At 36.1% G+C, this 26,610-nt stretch overlaps 1 protein-coding gene across 1 annotated transcript in view; it reads right to left on the minus strand.

Moving 5' to 3' along the window:
- Positions 1-18,314: 18,314 nt before the first annotated feature.
- LOC127235597 (serine-rich coiled-coil domain-containing protein 1) overlaps positions 18,315-26,610 on the minus strand; it is a 528,053-nt gene continuing 519,757 nt past the window's right edge. The window contains exons 9-10 of the mRNA XM_051202943.1: positions 26,065-26,142; positions 18,315-18,450 (exon numbers count right to left, since the gene is read on the minus strand). Coding sequence (XP_051058900.1) covers positions 18,391-18,450; positions 26,065-26,142 — 138 coding nt within the window. The 3' untranslated portion in view covers positions 18,315-18,390. The remainder of the gene's footprint in view (positions 18,451-26,064; positions 26,143-26,610) is intronic.

A 26,610-nucleotide genomic window follows, 5' to 3' on the forward strand; every position in this document is an offset into this window, starting at 1 on the left:
TCCTCCTGTGGGCAGAGTATAATTTCCTGCTCTGGATATATTGAGCTTTACACTGAAGCTGGTTTGGACCGAGGGATCTTACACTAGTTGTAGTCTTTCACACATTTTGACCTTTGGTACTGTAGACACTGGAATTCCATCCTGGAAAGCACAAGAAAAGTGAAGAAACGCATAGAGAGAGTTAGAACCCACACCCAGACACAGAAATCAAACCCAGAAAGCTCCAGTGCAAGCCAATGTAGAAATCGCAAATCCACAGTGCTTTGAGCAAAGAAATGAATCTTTGCTGCTGCCGGGCTCAGGAGAAGTTTGTTACACATAACTACTATAGAAAACAAATGAGTAAAATCCCAATGAAAGACTAACACAATGTGCAGGGAGAGGCTGACATCCTCAGGTAGCCTCTCGGTTTCTTACTGAGAGCACACAGTGTAACTGGTGCAGTCACTGGGAACGCCACTGGGTCTGGATAAGTGAACTTGAAGTTTGACATTGCTCACAGGGGTGTAGCTTCTCAACTGAGTCTGAAACTGTCTTTACATTTTGTTGATATTTCAATTAAGTGCTACATTGCATAAAATCTTTGATGGCAATAATTTTTATAAATTTACAGATTCTTACAGACTCTAAAAATCTTTTCAGCATGTCTTTATCTTGAGGGTACAGAGTAACTATTGCAGGACTCTTACTTTATACAATCCCAATTTCTTCCCAGGATTCTCCCTACTAACACTAGAACATTAGGTTAAACAGGCCAGTATTGGGATTTAAAGGGTGGGAAAAACAAGCATTCCTTCCTGAACAAGATCTGTGAGGTGGCCAACAAGGGTATAGCCACCTGACTGATCAGTAATAGGCCTTCCTCTCTCTCATGGCATACAATTGTTAATGAAAGGATCAAAGAAACCAACAGAGATCTTGTCTGTTACAAATCTGTTCCATATTAGAAAAACACCCTCCCCCACCAAAGTCTGTGCATTAAATGCTTAGTCCCAGATGGAATTCCTGGGCATGGCAGAAATTTTAGGAAGTGGAGTCAAGTGACAAGTATTTAGATCACTGGGGCATGGTGCTTGAAGAAATTCTTCTCCTCCATCATTCAACTACCCCCGACTCTCTCTTTCTCTCTCTCTCTCTCTCTCTCTCTCTCTCTCTCTCTCTCTCTCTCTCTCTCTCTCTCTCTCTCCCTCTCCCTCTCTCCCTCTCCCTCTCTCCTTCTTCCCCCCCTCTCTCTCCCTCCCTCCCTCCATCCATCCCTTCCTCCCTCCCTCTTCTTCTCTGTCCCTTCCTGGACAGTAATGTAAGTAGTCTGCTCTGTCACGGGCTCGCCCACTGCCATCCGGGTACCCACACCAGAGATTCAAAGCCAAAGGACTTCTGTTCTTAGACTAGAACTTACAACCTTTGAGTCACAACAAACAGTCTCTTCTCTGCAAGTTTCTTATCTCAGGATTGCATGTAAAGCAACTTTAAATTTAAATTAATGCTAAAATTAACATATGTTTTTTTTTTTTAATGCGCCAGCACAAGAGGTAGAATTCTCTATAAATCATTTGAATGCTACCTGAGTATCTGAGTGAATATAAGTAAGTGTTTTCTCTATCAGGGAACTTCTTCGATCTAAAATTACAAACTGTATGTCTCTGCTTTTTCTTCAGATACCTAAAAGTCCTGTAGTTTCCATCATTTTCCTTTATTATTTTGTCATTCTCTCTATTGTGGGTTATTTGTACACTATGTGATTATGCATTTGCTGTTGTTGGTGTAATAAAAAGCTGAATGGCCAAGAGATAGGAAGACGGTATAGGCAGGATTTCCAGGGAGTGAAAGGAAGAGCAGAAGAATCTAGGTACACAGGAGACACAGGGAAGAAACAGGAGGTACAAAATGGAAGAGAGGTAATGCCACATGATGTAACATAGATTAATATAAGTATGTTAATAAGTTATAAGAGCTAGTTAGAAACAAGCCTAAGCTATAGGCTACATGATGTAACATAGATTAATATAAGTAGGTTAATTTAAGTTATAAGAGCTAGTTAGAAACAAGCCTAAGCTATAGGCTACATGATGTAACATAGATTAATATAAGTAGGTTAATTTAAGTTATAAGAGCTAGTTAGAAACAAGCCTAAGCTATAGGCTAAGCTTTCGTAATTAATAATAAGTCTCTGTGTCATTATTTGGGACCTGGCTGGTGGGACATCTCTTCCCCAAGCCCTGTTCCTCTCTATTTCACATGCTTTCAGTCAGGAGAGCTCCATTCTCCACCTTGTTAATCTGGCAAACTACTACTCTCTATTTAGACTCACCTAAATGAAAAACAAGTGGAGTTCTGAGCGCATACTTCCCAGGAAATGGCATACAGCACAGCCTTCTTACCATGTTTGTTGAAGATACTGATAAGATTTTTCATATACACACTTTTTAGCTCCATTCTTAGCACATTTCAATGTTAAAGATACAGCATACATTCTCATTATGAGCAAATGGAGACTTTGCCAAGTCACATGTGCTGTTTGAGATCACAGTTAATAAGTCTATATAATGCTGCTACATTTGTATCTCACTCAGATTCTGTGGGGAAATCATTTTTTTTTCACATGATAAATTTATAAAGCTCATAGCAGTATCACTAAACCATTTACAAGAAGTTGCATTCTGTTCTAAATTGTAAACAGATATTTTAAGCATTTATCATAAGGATAGGGAACATTGTAAGAGTTGCGAGTGAGTACACCACACAATGATCAAAAGAGCCATGCCGTGTACTAAGACCTGGAGATATATATGTAAAAGTGACAATATATTTGTCATAATGGGAAACTCTGAAGCAGTGTCCTCTGACTATTTATACATCACTATCTATGTGCCATGTGAAGGTTGAGAACCTCTGTGAGAGAGTGTATACTAATGAGAGTTTGGTTTTATGTAACAGATACTTTAATATTGTGAACTTAATTTCCTGAAGTCAGTTTGCTTTTGAAGAAAAGCTAATTTTTGCCCTTACAATCCCATGGGAATCTTTCTTTAATCTTGTCTAGGGATGAAAACTAGCAAATTTTGTCCATTTATACAGTGACATTGGTCTTCTGTACAGCATATATTGATATTCCTTTATGATAGGTCAATTACTAAGTACCTTTCTGGGACCAGCTACTCTTCCAAATACAGAAATAAATCAGAAAAAAGTACACTGCTTCGCTTTTTTGAGTTTATACCCAAGTAGAGATTATAAATAAATCACATGTGGCTCACATTAGATGGTAATATCAAAATGGAAAGGAGAGATATGAAACAAGGACAGAGTATTAGATGTGTATTTATAATCATATTTAGTCTATACAACTCTTAGAGGTTAAGTAATAAAGGTCTCTAGAAGAATAGGATTATGGGCAGAAGCAGTAGAAACATCATAGTTGGGCCTCTATGAATACAAGCAGGAGTCATGACCTATGAAAAAGAGGAAAGTCAGATCTCAAAGAAGTGAATTTGCTGGGGTGTGGGGGGCAGTCAGGTCAAATTGTGTGATGTATTTAAATTTGGCCAATAATGAGACTAGAATTCACTGGGAGGTTTGGAGCACCAGCTCTCTAGCCTATCTGGGGCAAATGAATTAAAAGGAGGTTGATGCTGCAAAGGCAGAGCATCATCCTTTTCCTCATTCCCTGTCAAAGTCATGCTAGTTAACTTTAGACATAATTTCACTTCATCTTCACATGTTATATGCAAATTGTATTCCATTATAGTAAGGGCAAAGTATTGAATACAGAAGAAAATCTGGTAGCCACAGTTAGAAGGAGGGAATTCACTTAATCCTGATGTAAATGAATAAACACAATTAAAATACCGCTGTCCTTCTATCCCTTTATTTCCCATGTTCCCCACCTTTACCACCCTACCCCAACCCTGTTTGTGAATGCACACCATGTGTGCTGATCCCTTTCTTGTTTAGATGTGGCACTCAGATTTAGGGTACCTTCAGAGGTATCTGTCCTGTGGGCTATTGTTTTAAGCATCTGGACCATTCCACAGCCAATGCTACTTCTTTTAAGCAGTGAGCTGCTTATCCTCCTCATGTAATGATCAAATGCAAAACTACCATCTTAAAGAAATGTCTTCCCATTTGCCTGGAAAATTGCTTCAATGGGATTTATAGTATTCCCTCAGAGGCCAGGAAGATTTGAACGTGCTTTTCCTTCCTGTACATGCTTTCAATCAGCTCACCCTACCTGGAAGTTGGAAGCATTTGCTGTGAACTAATGATGGAACCATGATAATGTACTCTTACCCATTTTACTCAGTACTTGGTAGGTGACCTATGGCAAAGATTTTCTTTAGCTTCTTGTGATGTAATGCATTTGTGCTGGTTAGTTTTGTGTCCATTTGACATAAACTAGAGTGATCTAAGAGGAAGCCTCAGTTGAGAAAATGTCTCCATCAGATGGTCCTGTGGGTAAGTCTGTCTATGGGGGCATTTTCTTGATTAATGTTTGGCATCAAGGCCAAAACCATGGTGAGCAGTACCCAGCCTGGACAGGTGGTCCTGGCTTGTATAAGACGGCAAGCTGAGAAGTAGCGAGGAAGCCCCGCTTCAGTCCCTGCCTTGACTTCTCTCAATGATGGACTTGGATAGATATGTATAAAGCAAACAAACCTTTGCTTCCCAAGTTGCTTTTGCTGTGGTCTTCATCACAGTAATAGAATACAAACTGATACAACATTGATCATTTTCATAAATAAAATGCCCAGTGAATATTAAGAAAACTGTAATTTGAATGCAAAGAAACATGTAATAAATTAAACTATACAATTAGATCATTTATTATTAAAAATTAATATAGTTACTATTTCCTACCAAACTTTGGGTTCTCAGAGAATATCAGTAAGTCTTGATATCAGTTCTTGGGACCTTTCACTGAAGCTAAACAAGTTTCATGCAGTGGTATAGCATAAAATATTGTTTCATGTGGCCACACACTGAACAAGAGAGTATTGCATAAATTTTCATGGAAAGTATACTTTGAAATGGACCAATGCAATGTATCTCTATAGGAAGAATGTTGCAGAAATTGTTAGTTGTTGAGTGGAATGAATTTTCATGAAAATTTACAAATATTGATTAGCATTATAGAAGCTACAAGGTGCTTTTCAGAGAATTTTCTTAGAGTTAATGACAGATGAGGAAATGTCAGGGACAATTCTAATGAACTTCATATTTAATCTTATTACTAAGTATATGACTCTAAAAGTTTGGTGGTCTTAAAAATGGTAAGAAATTTTGTGGAATAAAAAATGCTTTTGCATTTATTGAAAGGTTTTCAGGCATGAATAACTCATGGAAACCTGTATGTAATATTAAATTATTTGTTGGAGAGTCAGTAAGTGCAAGTCAATATAAAATCTTCACACACACACACACACACACACACACACACACACACACACACACACACTAAAATCTCAGCCTTTGGCTTTCACCTACTTGTCCTGTGGTGTTTTTGGTCTGTCACACTAGAAAAGCATTACTCAGCAAGTGAAAAACAGACTTCATACTTGGAATGTTGATCCTTTCATGGGCTGGTGACCTCAGGTTAAAGGGGTAGGTACATTCAGTGCACCTCTTTTTAGTCATAAAATTTCAGTCTATGAATGTAATCTCATTGTGAAGTGAGAAGTATCTATATTTAATTGTGGAAAAAAACTGTATCTGTGACATCAAATATAATTCTAAACATATGTATGTATGTATGTATTAATATGAATACAGCTGAAATAAAGTATAATTTATTCCTTGTCTTCATACTTATTTGGGTTTCTGTTATTTTTAAAATGGTATATTCTTTTACTGGGAAGTAGCTCAGTGGGTAAGAATGTTTGTTACTTATGCATGAGGATATGAATTCAAATCCCCAGCACCCACCCAAGAAACTGAGTGCTACCCCAGCACCGTGGTGGACTTAGTTGGGGAAGATAGAAAAATAACAAAACAAAACATGAAATCTGACCAGCAAATGAGCTTTTTAAACCTGTGGACATAGTAGTTATTAATTAGATGATGAATAATAGATGTCATTACAGAGTTTCCATGTTTTTTTTTTTTTTTTTTTTTTGCACTGGGAAGGTAAAGAAAATACCCTGAGCATGTTTCACAAATTAGGGGCCACTAGATTCTGGGGAGCTAAAAAGGCATAGATTCATTTGAAAGATATTTTCATATACATAAAGTGAGCTATGTTGCTTTATCCTTGGACATGGCCACTTAGGGAAATCTTGTCACATACTCATCCTGACAGCACTTAAAGACCACTACAATGGTGGTTCAAAGGATCATTGTCCAAGCTGGTGGTAGAATCTGGTATTGCCTACATGGTGCAAGTTTTTCAGACATACACAGTGCCAACTTTGAGATTTTATAAGGTCTTCCAACAAGATTTTTTTTGAGAAAAGACTGAAGCTACACAGTATGCAGCAAGGTTGGGTTCTCAACAAAGAGCCGCCAGGAAGGCTATGAATGATTCAGTGAAGGTGAAGTTCATGTTAAGTGGAGATCCCAAGAGGCTGAAGATGGCAGCAATCTGAATAATTTGAGAAAATATTTAAGTACCTAGTGTAGACAGCCAAATAGAGACGCAATGAATGGCACACAATGTGTCTTGGATGCTAGCCATGAACTTACAGCACTTCAAAACTTTTAAATGTTTCTTGTTTGGGTTTCTTTGTCAGCATCTGCTCTTGGTCTGCCATGATGCAAACAATACCCACCATATTTGGCTGATAATATAAATAGAGCTGCTCTCTCACTTTGGGTGAAAATCCTCCAGATTAATGAGCAAAAAGCGTGTGTTTCACCCTGTCAGTTCTTTCTATCAGGTATTATGATCACAGTGCTGGGGAAATTAACTAAGGGAAACATTGCTGCAGGAAAGCAATAGACGGAAAATAAGACTGTACTGAGACAATATGGAGAAAATGGGCTATCTCCTCAAAATACAGATTTAGACAGCATGAGTTGTAGGAAGGGAGACAAGAAAGGAATGTGTTTTTAGCAATATGGAGTCATGGGGCTTCCAGAGGAAAAGTCATGCTAATAAGAGAGTGAGCAAGTCCCGTTATTTCCATGAAAAGTAATGAAAACACTGTACTAATAAGCAGTTCATGCTGTTGACAACTATATTATTTATTACGGCCAACTGACAATTCTGATACTGGTTTCTTCCTATCCACAATAATTGTATGTAGGGAAAAAAGAACATGTGTATATGTGTAGTAAAATTAACATTCAGAAATCTCCTATTTGATTAGCTAACTATAACCAGAGAAGTTCAATGGCAGTTAGTGTCTCTTTCTTCCTGGAAACTCTAACTTTCTAATTGCAACAGTAACAATTAGACTGAAACAATTTAGAAGCATTCTGAATAATGTATTATCAGCCCTATTTTCTGGAAGTCTTTTCCCTGTGTCTCTCTTGGTACCTTTTGGTACCTGGGCATAAAATTCTGCTTTACATCTCAGGATTAGTCAAAAGTAAATCAAGCAAAGAATGCTTTTATAACATAAATTCAATGACATTTATGAAAAAAACATTTCTTACATTCTGGTTGGATTTCTAACAATAATTATGAACCATATACAGACTTTCAAGCTGAAGAGTTTATGAGAAGTTACAAGAACACTTAACCTACATTTCTCATGCTCTTTTTATTTCTCCAGGTTTATGAAAGGAAGGTGACTGGCAAAAACAAACAAAAAACAAACAAAAAAAAACTACTTAAAAAATTCACTTTCCATTTTACAAAATAGAAGCTCTATTGCTTTTCCTTTATGGCTCTGAGACTTCTACACTGTAAGGAATTCTTTAGCAAGTCATCTAGGTACAGAGTGATTTTTTTGTAAAAGAAAAATTTTATCACCCTTTCTTAGAAAAGTGTGCAAGTCTGAAAGTCATGTTCTAAGGGCATGTTTCCATTTTCTCCTATTCTGTGCAAAGTAAGCAAAGCCGAGACTACTATGAGAAAATAAGTTTTTTTGCTCAACAATACTTGGGCCTGGAGTAGTAGGCATGAACAAGCCAAGTGCCAACATTCTCCAAAGACACCCGAGAATTTCTTAGAGATATAAAATTATTTATCACCTTAATGTCAATACACCCTGAGCAAAAGTCCATTGTAATACTCCTACCAACTCTGCTTACAAGAGTGCCTGTGCTGGCAAAGATCCCAGTAAGAGATTATTAAGTATAAACCAGGGCTGCCAAGAGATGCCCTACTGGTTTATTTGTGATGCTAAATACAAATCTGTGGAACTTAGAAATATAACATATGGTTGTCTTCCCGTGTAGGACAGAAGCATGCCAAAGCAACACATTAGTGCATGACGATAAACAGATATTTCACTGTGCAATCATATTGCTTTCAGCAGTACCTAAGGGTGCTACAAGAGACTCTCTCCATATCCCAGTATAACCAGGCTTGTGGGCAGAGAAGCCTTGCTGATTTTAATTTGACAGGTATGCATGCTGAGGTGTTATTAATGTAAGCCTTCTGAGTCTATATGACTGCAAACAGCCTCTGAACCAAAAGAAATGAGTTAGATCCTACCTTTCTAATTCTTATGGTTAGAGGCATGGTAATGCAACATCTTTAACTCATTTTTCTATTTTTTTGGTAGATAGTGACTTTAGAACTTGGCACTGTGGGTTTGTTCTTTCTTTGTTTATTCCATCTTTCAATAAATGATATAATTAATAATAATGTATTTTATTCTCCATTGAGTTTAATCTCTCAAATGAAAATATAAATGATTTGAATATAATAGCTCAGTGTGAGAGGAAATGTGAAAAACTAAAGCTTAAACTTATTCATTCTCTCCAGGAATCAATCTAGAATATTACTCTGTAATCAAAACATTATCAAGCTGTCTATTGTCTTCTTACTTTATTACACAGTATTATTTAGAGTTTTAGAAATTAGTCTTTTCCTTTCTTTCTTTCTTTTTTTTTTTTTTTTTTTTTTATTGGATTTTTTGAGACATGGTTTACTCTGCACCTTTGGAGACTGTACTGGAATTCACTCTGTAGACCAGGCTGGGCTGGAACTCGTAGAGATCTACATGTCTCTGCCTCTCGACTGCTGCTGTTAAAGGCATGCACTACCACTGCCAGGCTTAGAAATTAGTCTTAATCAGATAGGTAATATGTCTACCTCAGGATCATCTAACACATCAGTCCTTAATGTAAACTGGAGTAACAAAACCAAAACCTCTTTTGAAGCCGTGGCTGTAATTGGTGAGGGGGAAGTGATGTGAAGATAATGGCCATCTCCCTGATGTAAGATAAGCTCAGGCCTATTCCTACACCCTCCCACTATTGCTAAAAGTCTTAGTATCAGTCATCCCTGTGTATTCCTGGGGATTTGTCTAGCACCAGGTTTCTCCCTAACCTCATAATGGCTCCCTCCATCAAAAATATCTCTTTCATTACTCTCCCATTCCATTCCTTCCCTCAATTTAGTCTTCCTGATCCCTCATGTTCCCATCCCCTATATCCTCTCTTCTACCCTCTTTCCAGCTTACCCAGGAGTTTCAACTATTTTCTCTTCGTGGGGCCCTCCATGTGTGTTCCTCTTAGAGTCCCCCCTTTTACCTAGCTACTCTGGGGTTGTGTAGTGTTGCCCGGTTATCTGTGTTTTACATCTACTATGCACTTATAGGTGAATACACACCAAGTTTGTCTTTCTGGGTCTGGGCTACCTCACTCAGGATTTTGTTGTTGTTCTTGTTGTTCAGTCCATTTGCCTGAAAAGTTCAAGATACCATTGTTTTTTTACTGATGAATAATACTCCATTGTGTAAATGAAACACATTTTTTTTATCCATTCTTGGGTTGATGGCCATCTAGGCTGTTTCCAGGTTACAGCTAGTTCAAATAATGCGGCTATGAACAGAGTTGAGCCTTCCCTTTTAATCAAATTAGTGACTACCCTAATTGTCATCACAGAACCTACATCCAGTAACTGATGGAAGCAGATGCAGTGACCTACAGCCAAGCACTGGGTTGAGCTCCTGGAGTTCAGTTGAAGAGAGGGAGGAAGGATCATATGAATAAGGGGGAGTCAAGACCATGATGAGGAAAACCACAGAAACAGCTGACCCAAGCTAGTGGGAGCTCAGAGACTCTGGACTGACCGCTAGGGAATCTTCACGGGACCAAACGAGATCCTCTGAATGTGGATGACACTATTGTGACTTGATTTGTTGGGGAAGTGGAGGGCCTGGCAGTGATACCAAGACCCATCCCAGGAGCATGATCTGGTGTTTTAGAGCCCACTTCCTATGGAAGGATACCTTGTTCACCTTTGATACAAGGGGCAGGGGGCTTGGTCCTGACTCAACTTAGAATGCCAGACTTTGTTGACTTCCTAAGGAAGGCCTTAGTCCTCTGAGGAGTGGATGGGTGGGGAGGGGTGGGAAGGGGAAGACAGAAGATGCAGAGGGAGGCGGAATAGGGAGTTGGTGGGTAAAATGAAAAATACATATCAAAAGGGACTTTTAAATAATAAAAGAAAAAATGTCAGCTCAGGAACAATTGTGTATATTGTGACATCAGGTTATTGTCTTTAAGTCCAATGTTCTCATCTGTTTAGTAAAGATGAGGGACCTGACATATAAAGTCTTTATGTTTACTGAGTAAGAGGTAAATAATATTTAAGAGGAATGGTAGTTACTGTGAACTACCTCAAACTTTTACAAGTTTCGGGCAAAGAATAGATACTCAAGACATAATGTATGAATGATCTCACATTTATTTTACTACAGTTTAGTAATTTGTTTCAATAAATGTATCACATGAGAAAAAATACACAAATGTGGGAGGCTTCTGACCACTTGATATGATGCTTGTACTGTGCTGCTTTTAGTTTGAGACCGGGTTTCTCTGTTAAGCCCTGGCTGTCCTGCAATTTGCTCTGTAGACCAGGCTGGCCTCAAATTCAGAGATCAGCCTACCTCTGCCTACTGAGTGCCGGGATGAAAGGTGTGTACCACCACTGTCTAGCTAATTTTTTCTTTTATTATTATCTTTAAGACAGGGTCTCACTGTGTAACTCTGGATGTCCTGGAGACTCATACTGTAGACCAGACTGGCCTTGAACTCATGGAGATCCAGCTTCCTCTGCTTTAGAAGGGCTGGGAGTAAAGGTGTGTACCACCAGTGCTGCTCCTTATGCATTGACATGAACAGTGATAATCACACACCTACTGCTCTATAGCATTTTCTGATTTTATAGCATTTGGTAGCATTTCATGTATTTTACCAGCATAAAACATGATATTCTATTAGATTATTTAATTGTTTAAGGAATTATATGTCATATCATTTCATTGTACAATTACCTAATTTTCTAAATTTAAAAAGAGTTCTTAAATGTTGGATGTAACTAAATGTAAGGAACATGCTGGTGTCCTTTTAAATCAATCAAGAAGAAAGTCACAGAAGTAAAAATAACACAAGGAACTGCAGGTGTGACCGAAGCTGTTGATGTTCTTATTCACCAATATCTCCTCCCATTCTCTGAACCAGTATATGTCATAGTCCCTGAAATCAGCAAGCTGATAGCTGATCATAAACTGTGTTAAAATATGCTATGCTCCTGAAATGATCATTTTGAATACATTTTTTTTTATGCTGTAATTGTAATTCAAACAGTATTGTGTTCCTGCCTGCAAATGTGTCAGACTTTACTTATATGGTGATTGGGTTTGTGGTATTATTTGGCTTTATAGTTCACAACCCAGCATTTGTAGATGTTCAGAAAATGCTTCAATTAAATGAAAATACAACCTGAATAAACAATTAAGGGAAAATACTGGAAATCCGAACATTTCATGGTGTTCAGAAAAGTTTAGAAAGACATCACACTGAACCAAATCTTTTCAATATTTCAGCTATGTCTTTTCAGCAACACTTAAAAAGCTCAGGAATGGCAGTATTACATATTTTATATTTTAGGGTTAACTACTGTTGAATGGCAGGAACTAACCTCAAAATTTTTACATTTATTTAGAAGTTTAATTGATGGGCTTTTCAACTGTAAAAGTAATACACAAACTCATAATATTTCTGAATTTATATGGATTTTCTCTAGATCATGTGATATACATATATATGCAATTATATATACAACAAAATTATAAATACATATTATAAATATACATTTAAATACAATATACAATACAATTATATACACATATATAAATACTTAGAACAAATATAAATGTAATTTCTCAAATTGTTATCTTCCAGCTTGACACAATACAATTCACATTCTTAAGATGTTCAGTCGAAAAATTAGCATCTAATTTCATATATATATACACAGAGAGACTGGAGTTAGTAAAACAATAGCCTTAGAGCTGTGCTAACCATAATCTTAATATGTTAATGTTTACTTAATTTGAAATTAAAATAGTTGACTCATTTTGAAGAGTGGGAATAACAAAGCTATAAAGCAAAACAAACAACCCCCTCTACTTTCAACATTGAAGTTCAAAGAGAATAATGCAGCTTTCCTGGTTTAAGAATTCACATTCAATATATGACTTTCTCAACAAGGAAACTTGTGCTTTGTGTAATGAGTGATTGAAGGAGATTTTGTGTTTACATCATGGAGACCAAAAGGTAATACCTGATTTAGGAGACAACAGGGGAAGAATTTAAAGCACATTAGTCAGGAGAAAGGATGCACCTTTCTTATCCACCTGTCTTAATTGATGCAAATTACCTATTTCTGTATCAAACAAAGTATGTTATTTAGGAAAAGAAAAATCATTTTTGTTCACACCTTTAAGATATTTTACTTGTCACTTAAAATCTCTAGACATAGGGTTATTTACAGAAGAAAAATGGATTTAATGATAAAGTTGTAGGAAGGTGAATGATTAAATGTGTGTTGCTGGAACAACAGTGTCACAATGAATTACTCGGACAGGTACAAAAATGATTCTGAGTTAAATACTGTCAAGTATGATCAACTATCTTTAAAATGTTTTAACAGGACACCAGCCAAGGAAGCAGTTGCCTAATTGTGGATCCTCACCTCTCTTTTGTCTCCTCTAAGTCCAATCCCACAGTCTCATCATCTCCAGCTCTGGAATGGACCACCTGTTACAGCCGCCAATTCTGTTCTACTAACCACTCAGACCTTCTCCTCCAAACTTCCTCTTTACTTATCCTGGTATTCCAGCCTCAAACACCAGCAGACATTCCCTGGGAACACTATGCTGCACAAGCCAGAGAAACAGGTAGGTTAACTACAGATCTTCACTTCTCCCTCCTTTACGTCAAATCCAATTCCCCAGCCTCATCCCCAGCTCTGTAGCACACCACCTGCTGCAACCTCATCAGCTTCGCTGACACCAGCTGCAGTGAATCACAAAGTTCTTTCCATCTAAACCTCACCCCCTACTCATTACTTTATCTCAGTCCTCAATTCCAGCACACATACCCTGGGAATTCACAGGCCACTCTAGTCAGGGAAGCAGAAAAAGTAACATGGAGCTCTTAGCCCTTCTCTCTCTTAATCCAGTCCTCCCTTCTTATCCTCGTCTCTGAGCAGACCACCTTCTATGGCATTCCTATCCTCCCTGCCCTCTTCTCCAATGGATCATGCATGTCTTCTCCTCCAACATCCTTCCCCACTCATTGCTTTGTTCCAGCCCCCAACTCCAGCCTCCAGCAGGCATTGCATTCTCTGGGAAGCCAGTGGCCAAATCTGTCAGAGAAGACAGCAGGCCTGCTTTAGCTCTTTGCTCTTTTTTCTCTCCTTTATATTCAGCCCTGCAGTCTTTTCCTCACTCTATAGCAGACTACTTACCTACTGTAGCCTCTCATGATGCTCTGTCTCAGATCCTGGGAAGGCAGCCTGCTTCCTTCCTTCCTGTGGACCCTCATTCCCCCAGCCCATTGCCATGCTTAAGCATTAAATCCTAGTACCTAGAAACAAATTTTGTTAAGAACCTACAGTGGCCATACCTATAAGGATCCCAGAAGAATTTCCTACCAGCAACTCACAGCTACTCCATTCTCCTTAGAAGCAAAGACAGCAAGAGAAACCAAGGGACAAACTACCCATTCAGCAAAGATAAGACCTATAGTTACAAACGTCCCCAACCCAGATGCTTCAAAATCAGTGTAAAAATGAAATCAATAAGAACCAGGACAATATATCTCCATGAAAGCCCAGCAACATTACTACAGTCAGCCCTGAATATTGCAACATAGTTGAAGCACAAGACAAAAACATTAAACAGCCTGTACGAAGATGGTAGAGCTCATTTAAGAGAAAAAGAATAAATCCCCCCTCCCCAAATAATCTATGAAAACACAAACCATGGAAGAAAATGAATAAAACTTTTCAAGACCCAAATTGGGGGAAAAAAATCAATGAAGAACAAACTGAAGAAAATCTGGAAATGAAAAATTTAGAAACTCGAACGGGAAGCCTCACCAAGAGAATACAAGAGACAGAGGAAAGAATCTTAGGTATGGAAAGACACAACAAAAGAAATGGATACCTCAGCCAAAGAAAATGTTACGGAGTGTGTGAATGCCTATTCTCTTTTCTAGACATTTATACAACAGGCAGGAGTGAAGCAGTGTGGGTTCTTTCTCTGTGGGGACTAAAGTGTATGCCACCCTGAGTCACTTTTCATTTTATTGGAGACTCAAAGGGAAACTAAATATCAGTGAGCAGTAGGCAGCATCTGTTTACCTTTGCACAGCCACCATCTCCTTACTTCAGGTGTAAGTTTTCATTCACGTACCTTTCTTTACTATGAATGTGTCAACACAAAAATGCAGTTTTACTTCAAAAGAAAATAAAGAATTCATTATGGAGGCAAATACGTGTGGTCATGGCCTAGGAACATAGACATGGATGTCACCAATTCGTTTATTTTACAGAACAAAGAAAACTGAAAACCAAACTACTTTTCAAATACAGTGGTGGGGAACAGGAATGGCTGGGTCAGAGAAAGCTCAGGTTTTAGATGTTATCTGAAGGAATTCTAGCTTTTGCAATGGTGTATGCTGCTGTCCTATTTAAAATAAGAAGGTTTTGATAGTCTCAGGATGCCATGTGTTTTAAATGGACTAATTATAGACAGTCCAAGCAAGTTTTTCAAAAAATGAACAATATGGAAACCTTTTCTGAACCATCATGAAATGATCGAGGAAAGTAAAGTTCGTGAAGTAAACTGACGACATCGTTGGGATCAGCAAAGTAGAACTCTTCCGTTTCTTGCTTATAAGATATTTTATTGTATTCAAATCATTTTAAAAGTATTATCTACAACTCTAATAATTTAATAAAAGTCAATAGATAAAAGACCCTTTTAAAATTCTAATCCACAAAGACATAAGATATCAGAGACAGAAAGCTGATAACTTAGCAATATGTGCACAAGTAACATTAATTTGCTACATATACCACATATGTGCAACATACACATATCACACCATGTTACATCTCACAAGAAAAAAGCATATTCTGTTATAAACAAAATATGGAATCCAGTGATTTAATGAATATAGAAACACTAGATCTCATGTCTTTTTTCTGAACAATACCTGTTTTACCTAAATCAATTTGTATTGCACATATACCCATAACCAGTTATTTAAATTTCTAATCTAATGTCATTATTTATAACAGAATGCATTTTTTGTTTTTAAACATTTCTGTCTGACCATATTTTACTTGTATTTATGTGCACTGTGTATGTGTGTCTCATGCCAGAAGCAGTAAGAAGCAGGGGTCATGTCTCTTAGAACAGGAGCTACAGATGGTTGTGAGGTACCACATGGGTGTTGGGAACCAAACTTGGGTAAAGAGTGCTCTTAACTGATGTCTTAACTGATGAGCCATCTCTTCAGTTTCACAATGTGAAAATACCCTTTTATACAGGATTGTCCTTTTCTATTTTTCAGTAATTTACATTTGCATTTTTCTAATAAAAAGTTTACAACTTATTGTTCAAATGCACAATAGTAGTTGTTTCTTTTGTAAACTTGCAAGGATTTTTTTAACCCTTTTTAAATACACACACACACACACACACACACACACACCAGGAAGCTATATCCATATATATAAAAGGAAAAGCATGCCTATAATATCTTAATATCTAGCATTTACCAATACAGGTAAAACAAATGTTAAATGCTGTTCTTTAAAAAAAAATTAAGTTGTCATTGCCTTGTACAGAAATTAATTTTAAATTTACTTTTCAGTGTACATGGTAAAGGTGTACCAATGATGCTTTCACATACGTTTCTTAGTATCCAGAGGGGATTGATTATTCCATTTTGTAGAATGACAACATAGGACAGTAAAATGACAATTAATGGATGAACGGAAGAAATCAAAATCAGAAGTAGCTTTTTCCTAAAGGCTTATACATGGAAAATTAAAATAGGATAGAATCCTATTTATGGAAACCTATAAGGAAAAATAAGTACAATGTAAAAAGCATATTTGGTAAACTATACTGTTTCCTCTGGTTCTAGGATAAATGAAGATGATATATATTGGATTTATTATATAAATAAATTTTTAGGCATGTTTTAATTAATCAATAAAACCTGTGGTATATAGACTGCAGCATGACACATACCTTATGTCTATTGTTCAGCTTTTGAAAATTATTATCAACCTTAGTGTAGTGTGCACAGTAAGATGAAGATGTTAATTTTTATAGTGCTTATATACATTTTATAGAAATACTACAACACTCCCATAAGTATTTTATGCATATTTTAAGCAATTGAGTAAGACTTCTAGAAAAACAATGTTACAGCTAAATGAATAGAGATATAAAAGAAAATCATACTCTACAGTAAGTACATGAAAAATTCTGAAAATACTTCTTGAAATATAAAGTGTTGGTTTTGTGAGCATATATTCAGTAATGGGAGAAAGAATGGAGAGATTATTAAGATCACAATGTAAAAAGTTTCTTGTTATTAAAAGGACATCCTGAAGTTGTACTTTTGAGGAAAGCTGTTTGATTCATCTATATTGACAGCTAATGAAAGCTTCATGGTATTTGAGGCAATCAAAAGTGTTTTTCATTATTGATTGACTCTAGTAATTATGCCCAGATTTTGTCTTTTATTGGATTCCTCTTCCAAATGTATGGATCACTCAAGTGGATGAAAAAAATTTATGAAGGGAATGCATTATGAAAGCAGGGGAAGTTTTGCCTTATCTGTATAAAAAGAATTCAAAAGGGAGACATCTAAAAGAATAAAAAGAATGAACTGTGGAAGAAACTGTGGAAGAAAAACAATGTTTTTGTATGTTGGATCCTAGAAGAATACTTAAAGGGATAAAGTCAATAAGGGCACATACAATTTATTTGTGTAAATAAATATATTTATAGTTTAATTTAACACCGCAGTTTACACTCAGCATTTGGTCATTCATATTTTATGGTATATAAACATGCAGATAATTTAATCAATTTTATAGCATATTTCTATACATTACCATTGAAATTATAATTATTTCATTATTACAAAGGGGAGGGGTCTCTTCTGATCCCTGTGGCCCTTCTACTAACCAGCATCCTGCCCACAACACTGAAGCATCCTTGCAATAAAGTATAACACTCAAGAAAGCCTTCTGGCTACTTTGCCCTTTGATAAGTGGGCTATCATAGAAAGGTAATAAAAACAGATCCACAAAAGTAAAGTTCAAGGTAAGGCCTCTTATACCATATACATTCAATAGATAAGTTCATTTTCATGCTTTTTAAGGGTATAATTTGCTTCTGTCTGTATTACATTCTGAGCTTAGATAAAAGCAACACCTATTTGTTCCATTTGAAAACATTGGGCTTCAACTCCTGGTATTAATATGATGAAAAGAGGTGACAAATAATCCAGTTTATCATTGGGAATTATCCTGCTAAAATGAGGTAACTAAGCCTTCATTTTCAATCTGTCTAATGCACATAAAATGTGACAAAAAACACAAAGTTAATACGAAAGAAACAAATGATATGGATAAAGAGGATGATCAAACAATATTTACTGCCAAGTGGAATAATACATTTTAGCATATTTGCATATGGAGCTAATCCTTAAATAAAATTATATTTAAAAGAACATAGTAAGTAAAAGCAAACATATGTCCATTGAATCTTCATCAATAATCTGTGGAAATTGTTTATAAATGTAAGAGTTTACAGTGTTTAGAATTAAACAATTTCTGTATTACATATATTCTGTGAGATAGTTAAAAGAAGGAATCATAGCAAAAGTGTATTTCTCTCAATATTTAACATGTCAAAGATCAGTGATGAATTATTCATGTTCAAATGATTATTTAATTTAACTTGAAATATATACTGGTTTAAATAAACCTCCAGTGCATGTAGGATTCCACAGGGCCTTGAAAAGAAGAAAACAAAAAGAAATGAATTGCAAATAACAAAATGAAATTTTAAATGAAGATATCAAATGTTTAAATACTTAAATAAAAACCCACATTGACATGAAACCCTTCAATTGGTGATTTTATATTAGCATTCACAAAGTATTTATTTTTAGCAATGTAAAATGAAAGAATGGAAAGTTGACACAATTTTTTACAGTTTTTAAAAAATAAGTAGAAAATAGTTTTCTTCAACCATTTATGCATTACTCAACTGAAAAGTAGCCAGAAAATTGCATAACAGGTAAGTAGCACAGGGTTCTCTTGAAGACTGTGACTACCACAGTTACTATCTGAGCCATACACACGAAGCTTCAGAGTGATTTCCATAGTCTGAAACTGTTACTACTCTAATCTTTAGCCTGCCATTTCTGCTGAAACTTCACATGGCAGGAAATTAAAGCATTTCAAACTATTTCACACATACTATAACAAGGAAATCCAAGAAGTGCAATGTCTAAGAAGCACAGAACACTTCACTCATTCCTAAGGACAGTACACTTGTTGAAAAGAGTTCTACAGGACCACAGGATCAATACTGCCAGACTGTGTTACGTACCACCATAAAGGATGTGTTTGGTGTGTGTGTGCCACATGTCAATATGTAAAATATAACAACATATCAGATCTGCAACTAAGAGGTAGCTCAAGCAATACTAGTAGATTCTGAAGGAATTCCACACAAAGAGAAACTTATTTGGGCCCACATCAAGAAACCCTATAAGAAAAGGCACAGCAAGCAGTGATAGAGCAGTATCCGTGCTAGCAGTTCTGAATGAGAATGGTGGTGCTATAATAAAAATCACATAATCAGGAAGTGGAAAATCTCAGCAGTCACCAGGTTTGAGGAAATCAGATCTTATCCTGTAAAGTTTACTCTGTGTGTGTGTGTGTGTGTGTGTGTGTGTGCGCGCGCGTGCGCGCGCATTTATACTAATAGCATTTTTAAGAGAAACTTTTCTATTGTCTCACAGAATATTGCTCATTACTTGGGTATTCAGGCTGATCAGTGTATACTATAAACGAGAGTGCAAGGCTTTAATGCTTTCACATTAGCACTCTGAAGGTATAGTTTCAGTGAACAGAGCTGTACGACTCTGTGAACTATAGAATGGTTAATTCTCTTTGTCCTTAAAAGAAAGCTCACTGAAGATGTATAACCAGAGAAAGAGGTAGGAAAATGCATCTAAAATGGACTTTTAAAAGTATATGTGATACTTTTTGGTGTTTCTCAAAACAGCAGGAAAATGTTCTCTGTTGCACTTCTGCAGCCTAGTTCCCAAAACCAAAGAGTTGGAAAATATGAAATTTGAGTTTCTCATTAGCCCTTCCTTCAGCCTAGAGAATGAACAGCTCATCCAGTTCCAGGTTTTACCTTAAAACTGGAGAAAATACTAAACCTTTTATATTATTTCCTTCCAGAAAATTATTCTATATTGGACGATAACATCAATTTGATGGATTAAGTCCAAATTCATAAATCCATCTATAAACATAAAATTCATAATTATAAATCTGAAATAATTCTGGTATTTATAGAACTGACTCTTTAAGTATTCTGAACTGAAAATTATACTCTCTTGGTATAAATTTTCTATATACTACTTCAGCCTCATAAATTTACAATTGTAATTACCATCTTAACTCGACATCACTAAAGAATATAATTTCCTTGCATTCTTACTTTACAGTGCATAAGGTTAATGATATGTGTGGCTTGCTTTTAAGAAAGTTTCTAATGTAATAGTCTAAAAATTCCTACTCCTGTGCCAGTTCTGTATAAATACATTTATGAAACTTTTTCCCTCAATTCTCTATGACTACATTGTAAAATCACTGTAGATCTTTATTTCTAAACACTTTCCATCTAATTTCAATGTCTTTGTCACCTAAATAATGCATTTCAGTGTTCTCACTTGCAAAAGTTAGATAATCTTGAAAGACTCTCAAATCCAAGAGTGTAAAGCAAGTGGCTGAGTAGTATCAACCTTCAAATAATGAAGCTAGTATTTATAGGTTGTTGATATTGCACAAGATATTGCATATGACCTGGAGATGACCCCTCACAAAGAGCAGGGTGTGAAACTACTGAACCCTTCCTGTAAGAACTTGAGTACATGAAGATGGTTCTAATGTGGCTTCTGGAGTAATTGCTCAGAGATACTGAGGGACAAATGTGCTTCTACCAGTGGAGGAGGGGAGAGAAGAGGAAGAGAGAAAACACATGGGATTATCATTATCAGGAACTCTCTTTGAGTGTAGTTTTATATACATATATATACATATATGTACATATAATTAAATTATTAATTATAATTATAAAATATTAATAAAATATTAATTAAATTAAATATGTATTTAATATCAAGTGGAAATGACAGGGGGGTTACTAAAGTATTGTTCCTTTAGGAAGTCTGAGTCTGCTGTTATCGTAGGAGGGAACACAACAGATCTGAATCTTTGCTCCCAGCAGGAGAATTCTGGGTCTCTTGGATAGGCCTTGATTCTCTCTGTGAGTTTCCTGATGCACTCAATCTGTTCCCAGGCTTAGTAGCACGGAAGTCCCCTTTTTATACCAGGTGGTCTCTATGTTAATCTGACTATTCATATCCAGGACTGTGGCAAAGATAATACAGTTCCCTCACTGACTGAGACTTTCAAAAGATCTTCAGGGAACACATTATAATAGGACTTCTGTCAAAGATGCTTTCCTCTCTACTTCCAATGCACACTGCTCACCCTTCTCTGTTTCAGGGCCCCTGTGTAACTCTGCAGATGCCAGCCCCACTCTCAGTCTCTCACATTATCAGTAGCTCCTTCCTGTGTTTCCCCGCTCTGCACGATGCACGTAGAACCTTCTGATGCCAATGCCTTTATCATTTCTTCATTTGTCTTTCTGAACTTAATTACACAGATTGCAACTGCATACTCCATAGGAGACGCTGGAACTTTTCGGTTAAAGGATCCAGGTAAATCGTGATATTTGATAAATATTAATTCTACAAATTTTCAAAGCTGTGTTATAAGACCACCTGTGTTGGACAAGCCAAGCATCTGTGTTACATAGAAAATAATCTGATGAACATTAGCATTTTTAAACAATGCTCTTATCAGGTACTTAATATCATATTAAAAATAATTTCCTTAAAGTAAATACTTTCTAGGTATAAACAGCAATACCTAAGTTGAGTGAATATTAACAAATGGAGCATTTGACGAAAGACATTAATTATTTCATCTGGCAAGTGACGCAGCCTATGCATAGTCCATCAGATGTTCTGACTAGGAAGGATGACAGCAGCGATGTAATATATCCAGGGAGATTTAATACAGTACAGGTTATTGGAAACTAACGACAATGTTGAATTGACAACTATTCAACTGAGATAATATATCAGCATAGTATAAAACCTTACCACTCTAAAACACAGCCAGGCAACAAGTGCAGTAAAGGCAAGCCTCTGCATACCTATCCTGAACGACACAGGATACACTATTCTCATATTTTTAAGGGCTCTTTGTATACTCACTGTCAGGAGAAGCATCAAAATGAAATCTAATATAGCCAGGAGAAGTTGCTAAACACACAAAAAGTGTACTGAGTAATTCTCTTAATGTCTTCATGTATAAGGCATATTTTGCTAGCCTATAAGCAGAAACTTCATATATAAAGCAAATTTCCTTAAGAAAATAAGTTAAAATAGTTGAAATACATAGACATACTAAATCAATCCTATATATATATATATATATATATATATATATATATATATATATATGGGACTGGGTAAAAAAATGTAAGTGACTCCGTGCTTCAATGAATTTTTAAACAGTTAAATGAAAATGATTAAAAATACAATACTGATCATAATTTAATATGTGATGAAATATCTGGTCATTTTACACTCAAAAGTAAACAAAATCCTAAAAAATTCAATTCTAATAATCACATTCTACATAAAAACTACAAACAAATAGATTTCTTTACTCAAAATTCTCATTCTAAAAGATGAATTTTGTGATTATTCAGAGTGAAACCAATGCATTATTTGGAATAAAAACTATACTTGAAGTCAATCTTATTTATACAAAGTAACATCTTTTATAAAACATAGCAAGAAAGTAAAATTTCTCTGGAGGACACTAAATTGATGAAATCCTGAATTTAATCACCGATATTACTGTTGAATTCACTCTCAAGTAGTTTAATCAAATCATTATTTGCAGTAGCTCTCCAGCTTCAAAATATTTACAGGCAGTATGTGTGCTATATGGAGGTCATTATATGTGGGTGATGCAACCAGAAGGATCTCAATTGGTTGATATGGTCTTATAGGGATGAGTGTTACATCCTGACTGTACCCATCCATCTTCTATCCAGTTTTAAACGTGTAGGTAACACTTAAGAATTTATTTGGTTCGGGAGTCCTGATAAAATTGCTTCACTGGAGACCTTTACATTTGTCTGTAGTGGACTTTTATTAACATATTTTATTCTGTGTGCATATGGATTCCTTTCTTATGCAGCATACATAGCTATGTCCTCAGTGCTAATAGTGACTTGGCCTTTGGTAGTCATTCAGCCCTTTGACACATGATCACAACTGGTCCATAAAGAATGAACGGTGGTTGATTTTGAAAGCTCCAAAAAAGGGTGGGAGAGCATAAGCACCAAGGATGTACAAAGTCTCCATAAAATTCTTTCTTTCCTATGAAGTTCTAGAACAATTATGAATAGATGTTTCATACACATATAGAGGTGTGTGTTTAAAATTCTAACATAAAACTATTTTATGAAATATGGTGAAGAAATATTATGAAGAGAGTGATTGATATGCACATGAAAGTTAAATTATTAACAAATAAATACTGGAATCAATAGATGACATTTCCTATTCTTGGAGAAGTGTGGATTAGTCCCATGTGTCCTAGTTCTTATGCAACTCATAATTCTACAAATGCCTTACTTTTAATTTATTTACAATGTTTCTTTCCTCGAGTTTCCATATAGAAAGCACACTCCAGTTCATGCATGTAGTTGAATATAGTTACTTTCCTAAGTTTCTGTGCATTTAGTCATCCATTTGCTGATTCTGTGGATTGTGTTATAGATAAAAGACTAGGAAATATTCAGCCTATCAACATGAACTGAGTACTGTCCTAGGTTAACAGTTCTCCAAACTATAACAAGTACTTGTATAGAGGGGACATTTTAGGAGTCACTACCAAGGAAGTATTCTTACTTTGACTTAGGTCATGGGCTGATTTGCCTTCGTCACACTGAGACAAGCTAAGAACAATGAAGACTTTAAGAGAACTATTATGTTCCCAACTCTTTTCTAAAATTTGCATTTACATATTTGTAAAACCAAGGATTAAGATGTATTCTGAATATATATATATCACCACAGAGAAGGAAATTCGAAAGAGGTGGCTGGTAGCTGAGGTCTTAAGTTGTTAAGTTTAAATGTTCACAGCTTAGCTATTTCTCCAGACACAAGTTCTTACCATCATTCACAATGGATTCTAAAACCTAGCACTGTTGCATAACAGTCTTATATTATTTGTGTATATTGAGTCTCCGAGCCAGTTAGAATGCAGGTACCCAAGTATTAATTCCCAAATCTAGCCCAAATGCATATGGGTCTTCCTCATCTTTGTATGAAGAATGCATTGCTTTTTCCTAACAATCCAGGCACCTTACAGATCCCATGATTAAAAAAAGAAAAAGAAAAGAAAAGAAAAAAGATTTCACCTTCCCAGAATTTAGATAATTCACTCAAGAATTGAATGCTTTGAAGTAGCTAGAGCCTAAGCTAACCTGTAAAGTATATGTGCTATGATGTATATTGCAGTGGAGTTTGATGGCGATTGTGCCTTTATAATTCTTTTTGAAACATCTCGGACATCCTGAGCTAGAAATACACAGATAATTATCTAAAATACATGTTGGGGTTATATCCTAAGAACCGATACATACATATATATTCACAATTGTTATATTGGGAGTGGGGGGAGTCCCTCGAAAGAGATAAACAATGGATTACTTGTTGTAAATTATCCTAAAATTATAAAACTAGTTCCTTAAAAATATAGATTAACAGCACATACATAGCAAATAAAACTAAACTAGAAACCATGCTGTAATTATATCAGTATCTGTATTTAAACATCTAGAAAAAAATATTCAAATGAATATTATAGAAAAATCCCCTGGAAAACACAGCTTTTAGTACCTTTAAACTTAAATTAAATTTGAAAACAGTTTGTGTTAGAACTCAAAACTGTTTTATTTTGTGAAGGAGAGATGTAGTATGTTAGTAATTGCTATAGTTTTCATGAGGATACAAGAGTGACATTTATGTTATCTGATGTGAAATATAAACATATATTCACAAATCTCAAAGCCGAATATATGCAATTTCTTGTTAATGAAGTAGTGACAGCTTCTAAGTGTAAGAACAGGTTCTCTCAATAGATGGCAATGAGCAAGAGAATTCCTTCATTTGTTAGCAGAGAGGAGTTGAAAGCAATTCAGGAAAACACAAATTTTAGAGCTATGTTAAAGAAAAGACTGCTATTTAGATCAGCTTTACAAAATCATATAGGATTTCTGGAGGAATATTGGGTTACAACACATTTTACAATCCCATCAGCAAGTATTTTACATTAAGAAAAAATACTTTTAATTAAATTACTTGCCTTGCCTATACTAAAGCCCAAAAGCTAGAACAGTGTAAACTTGTTTGCCAAGTTGGAGGTTTTCTTTTACATGCCTGCATGTAAAAATGTTTGGCCTGGGTTATTTCAAACCTAATAACTTTATTAAATTGTGAATAAATAAATTAGAATTTTCTTAAAAAACAAATTACCCTAGTATTCTTAAGAATGTTTTCACTTCACTAGCTAGACCTGAACAAGGGAGAGTTTATGGATCCCAGACTGATAGCTGAGAAACCAGCATAGGACCAACCCAGACTCCCTGAACGTGGGTGTCACTTAGGAGGCCTAGGCCACCTATGGGGCCTCTGGTAGTGGAACAGTATTTATCCCTAGTATACAAATGGACTTCGGAAACCCATGTCACATAGAGGGATACTCTCTCAGTCTAGACACATGGGGGAGGGAGGGCCTAGGCCCTGACCCAAATGATGGACAGACTTTGAGGATCCTCCATGGAAGGTCCCATCATCCGTGGGGAGCAGAAAGGGGATGGGATAGGGGGTTGGTGGGAGGCAGGGGAGGAGGGGAGGAAAAGGGAACTGGGATTGACATGTAAAACAAGCTAGACTCTAATTCAAATTTAAAAAAACAGAAGGAAAAAAAATTCACTAGCCCTGAAAAGCATGTTAGAGATGTTGGCTTAAAAACATTAATAGGACTCTGGTATGCCACTTAGTGCATGGAATTATCTTTTTCAGTTCAAGAATGTGTTTGGGGATTGTTTGAGAACAAGTGATGAATAGAGCACAGCCCATCTGTATTCACCGGACACCACAGCAGAGGTAAATAAGCCGTGGAAGTCTGAAGACCAATAAAGAAGATAAAAATGGTTTCATACAGCTACTTACATCGCAGCCTAGAAGTTCAGTCTGCGTGGATTTATCTACTCGTGAAGCAAACGCCTTCTGTAAATGCTGCACTTTTTCCTGCAAAGTAAAAAGGAAAATCACAATCATAAGACATGTGCTTCTTTGCTAATATATCCTGCTTACTAAAATTTGATAAATCTCTAATTCAAGAATCTCAGTGTGTGTGTGTCTGTGTCTGTGTCTGAGTACACTCAGTTACGGTGGTGTTTTTTGAATTAGTGTAATATTTGCAGCTTACTTTTCCTGTCACAACCATCCCACTGGGCTATCTTTTCTTCTAGACTGTGGTGTTTTGGATGAGTGATGTCCCTCTTTGTTTCAGGAATTCGAACACAACTATCAAAGTGTGTCTGGTAATTCTGAAAGACTAGCACAAGTGTGTAGGTTGGATGGAGAAGCTATTGACACCTTACATAAGGAAAGATAGCTGAATTATTTGGGGGGGCCAACGTTAAGTAGAAACAAATGTCACACGGAGATTTTTGGGCTGCAACAACATTCATAAATAACTGAAGTCAGAGAGAT

Source organism: Phodopus roborovskii, unplaced genomic scaffold, assembly GCF_943737965.1.
Source record: "Phodopus roborovskii unplaced genomic scaffold, PHOROB, whole genome shotgun sequence".
NCBI classification, from domain to species: Eukaryota; Metazoa; Chordata; class Mammalia; order Rodentia; family Cricetidae; genus Phodopus; species Phodopus roborovskii.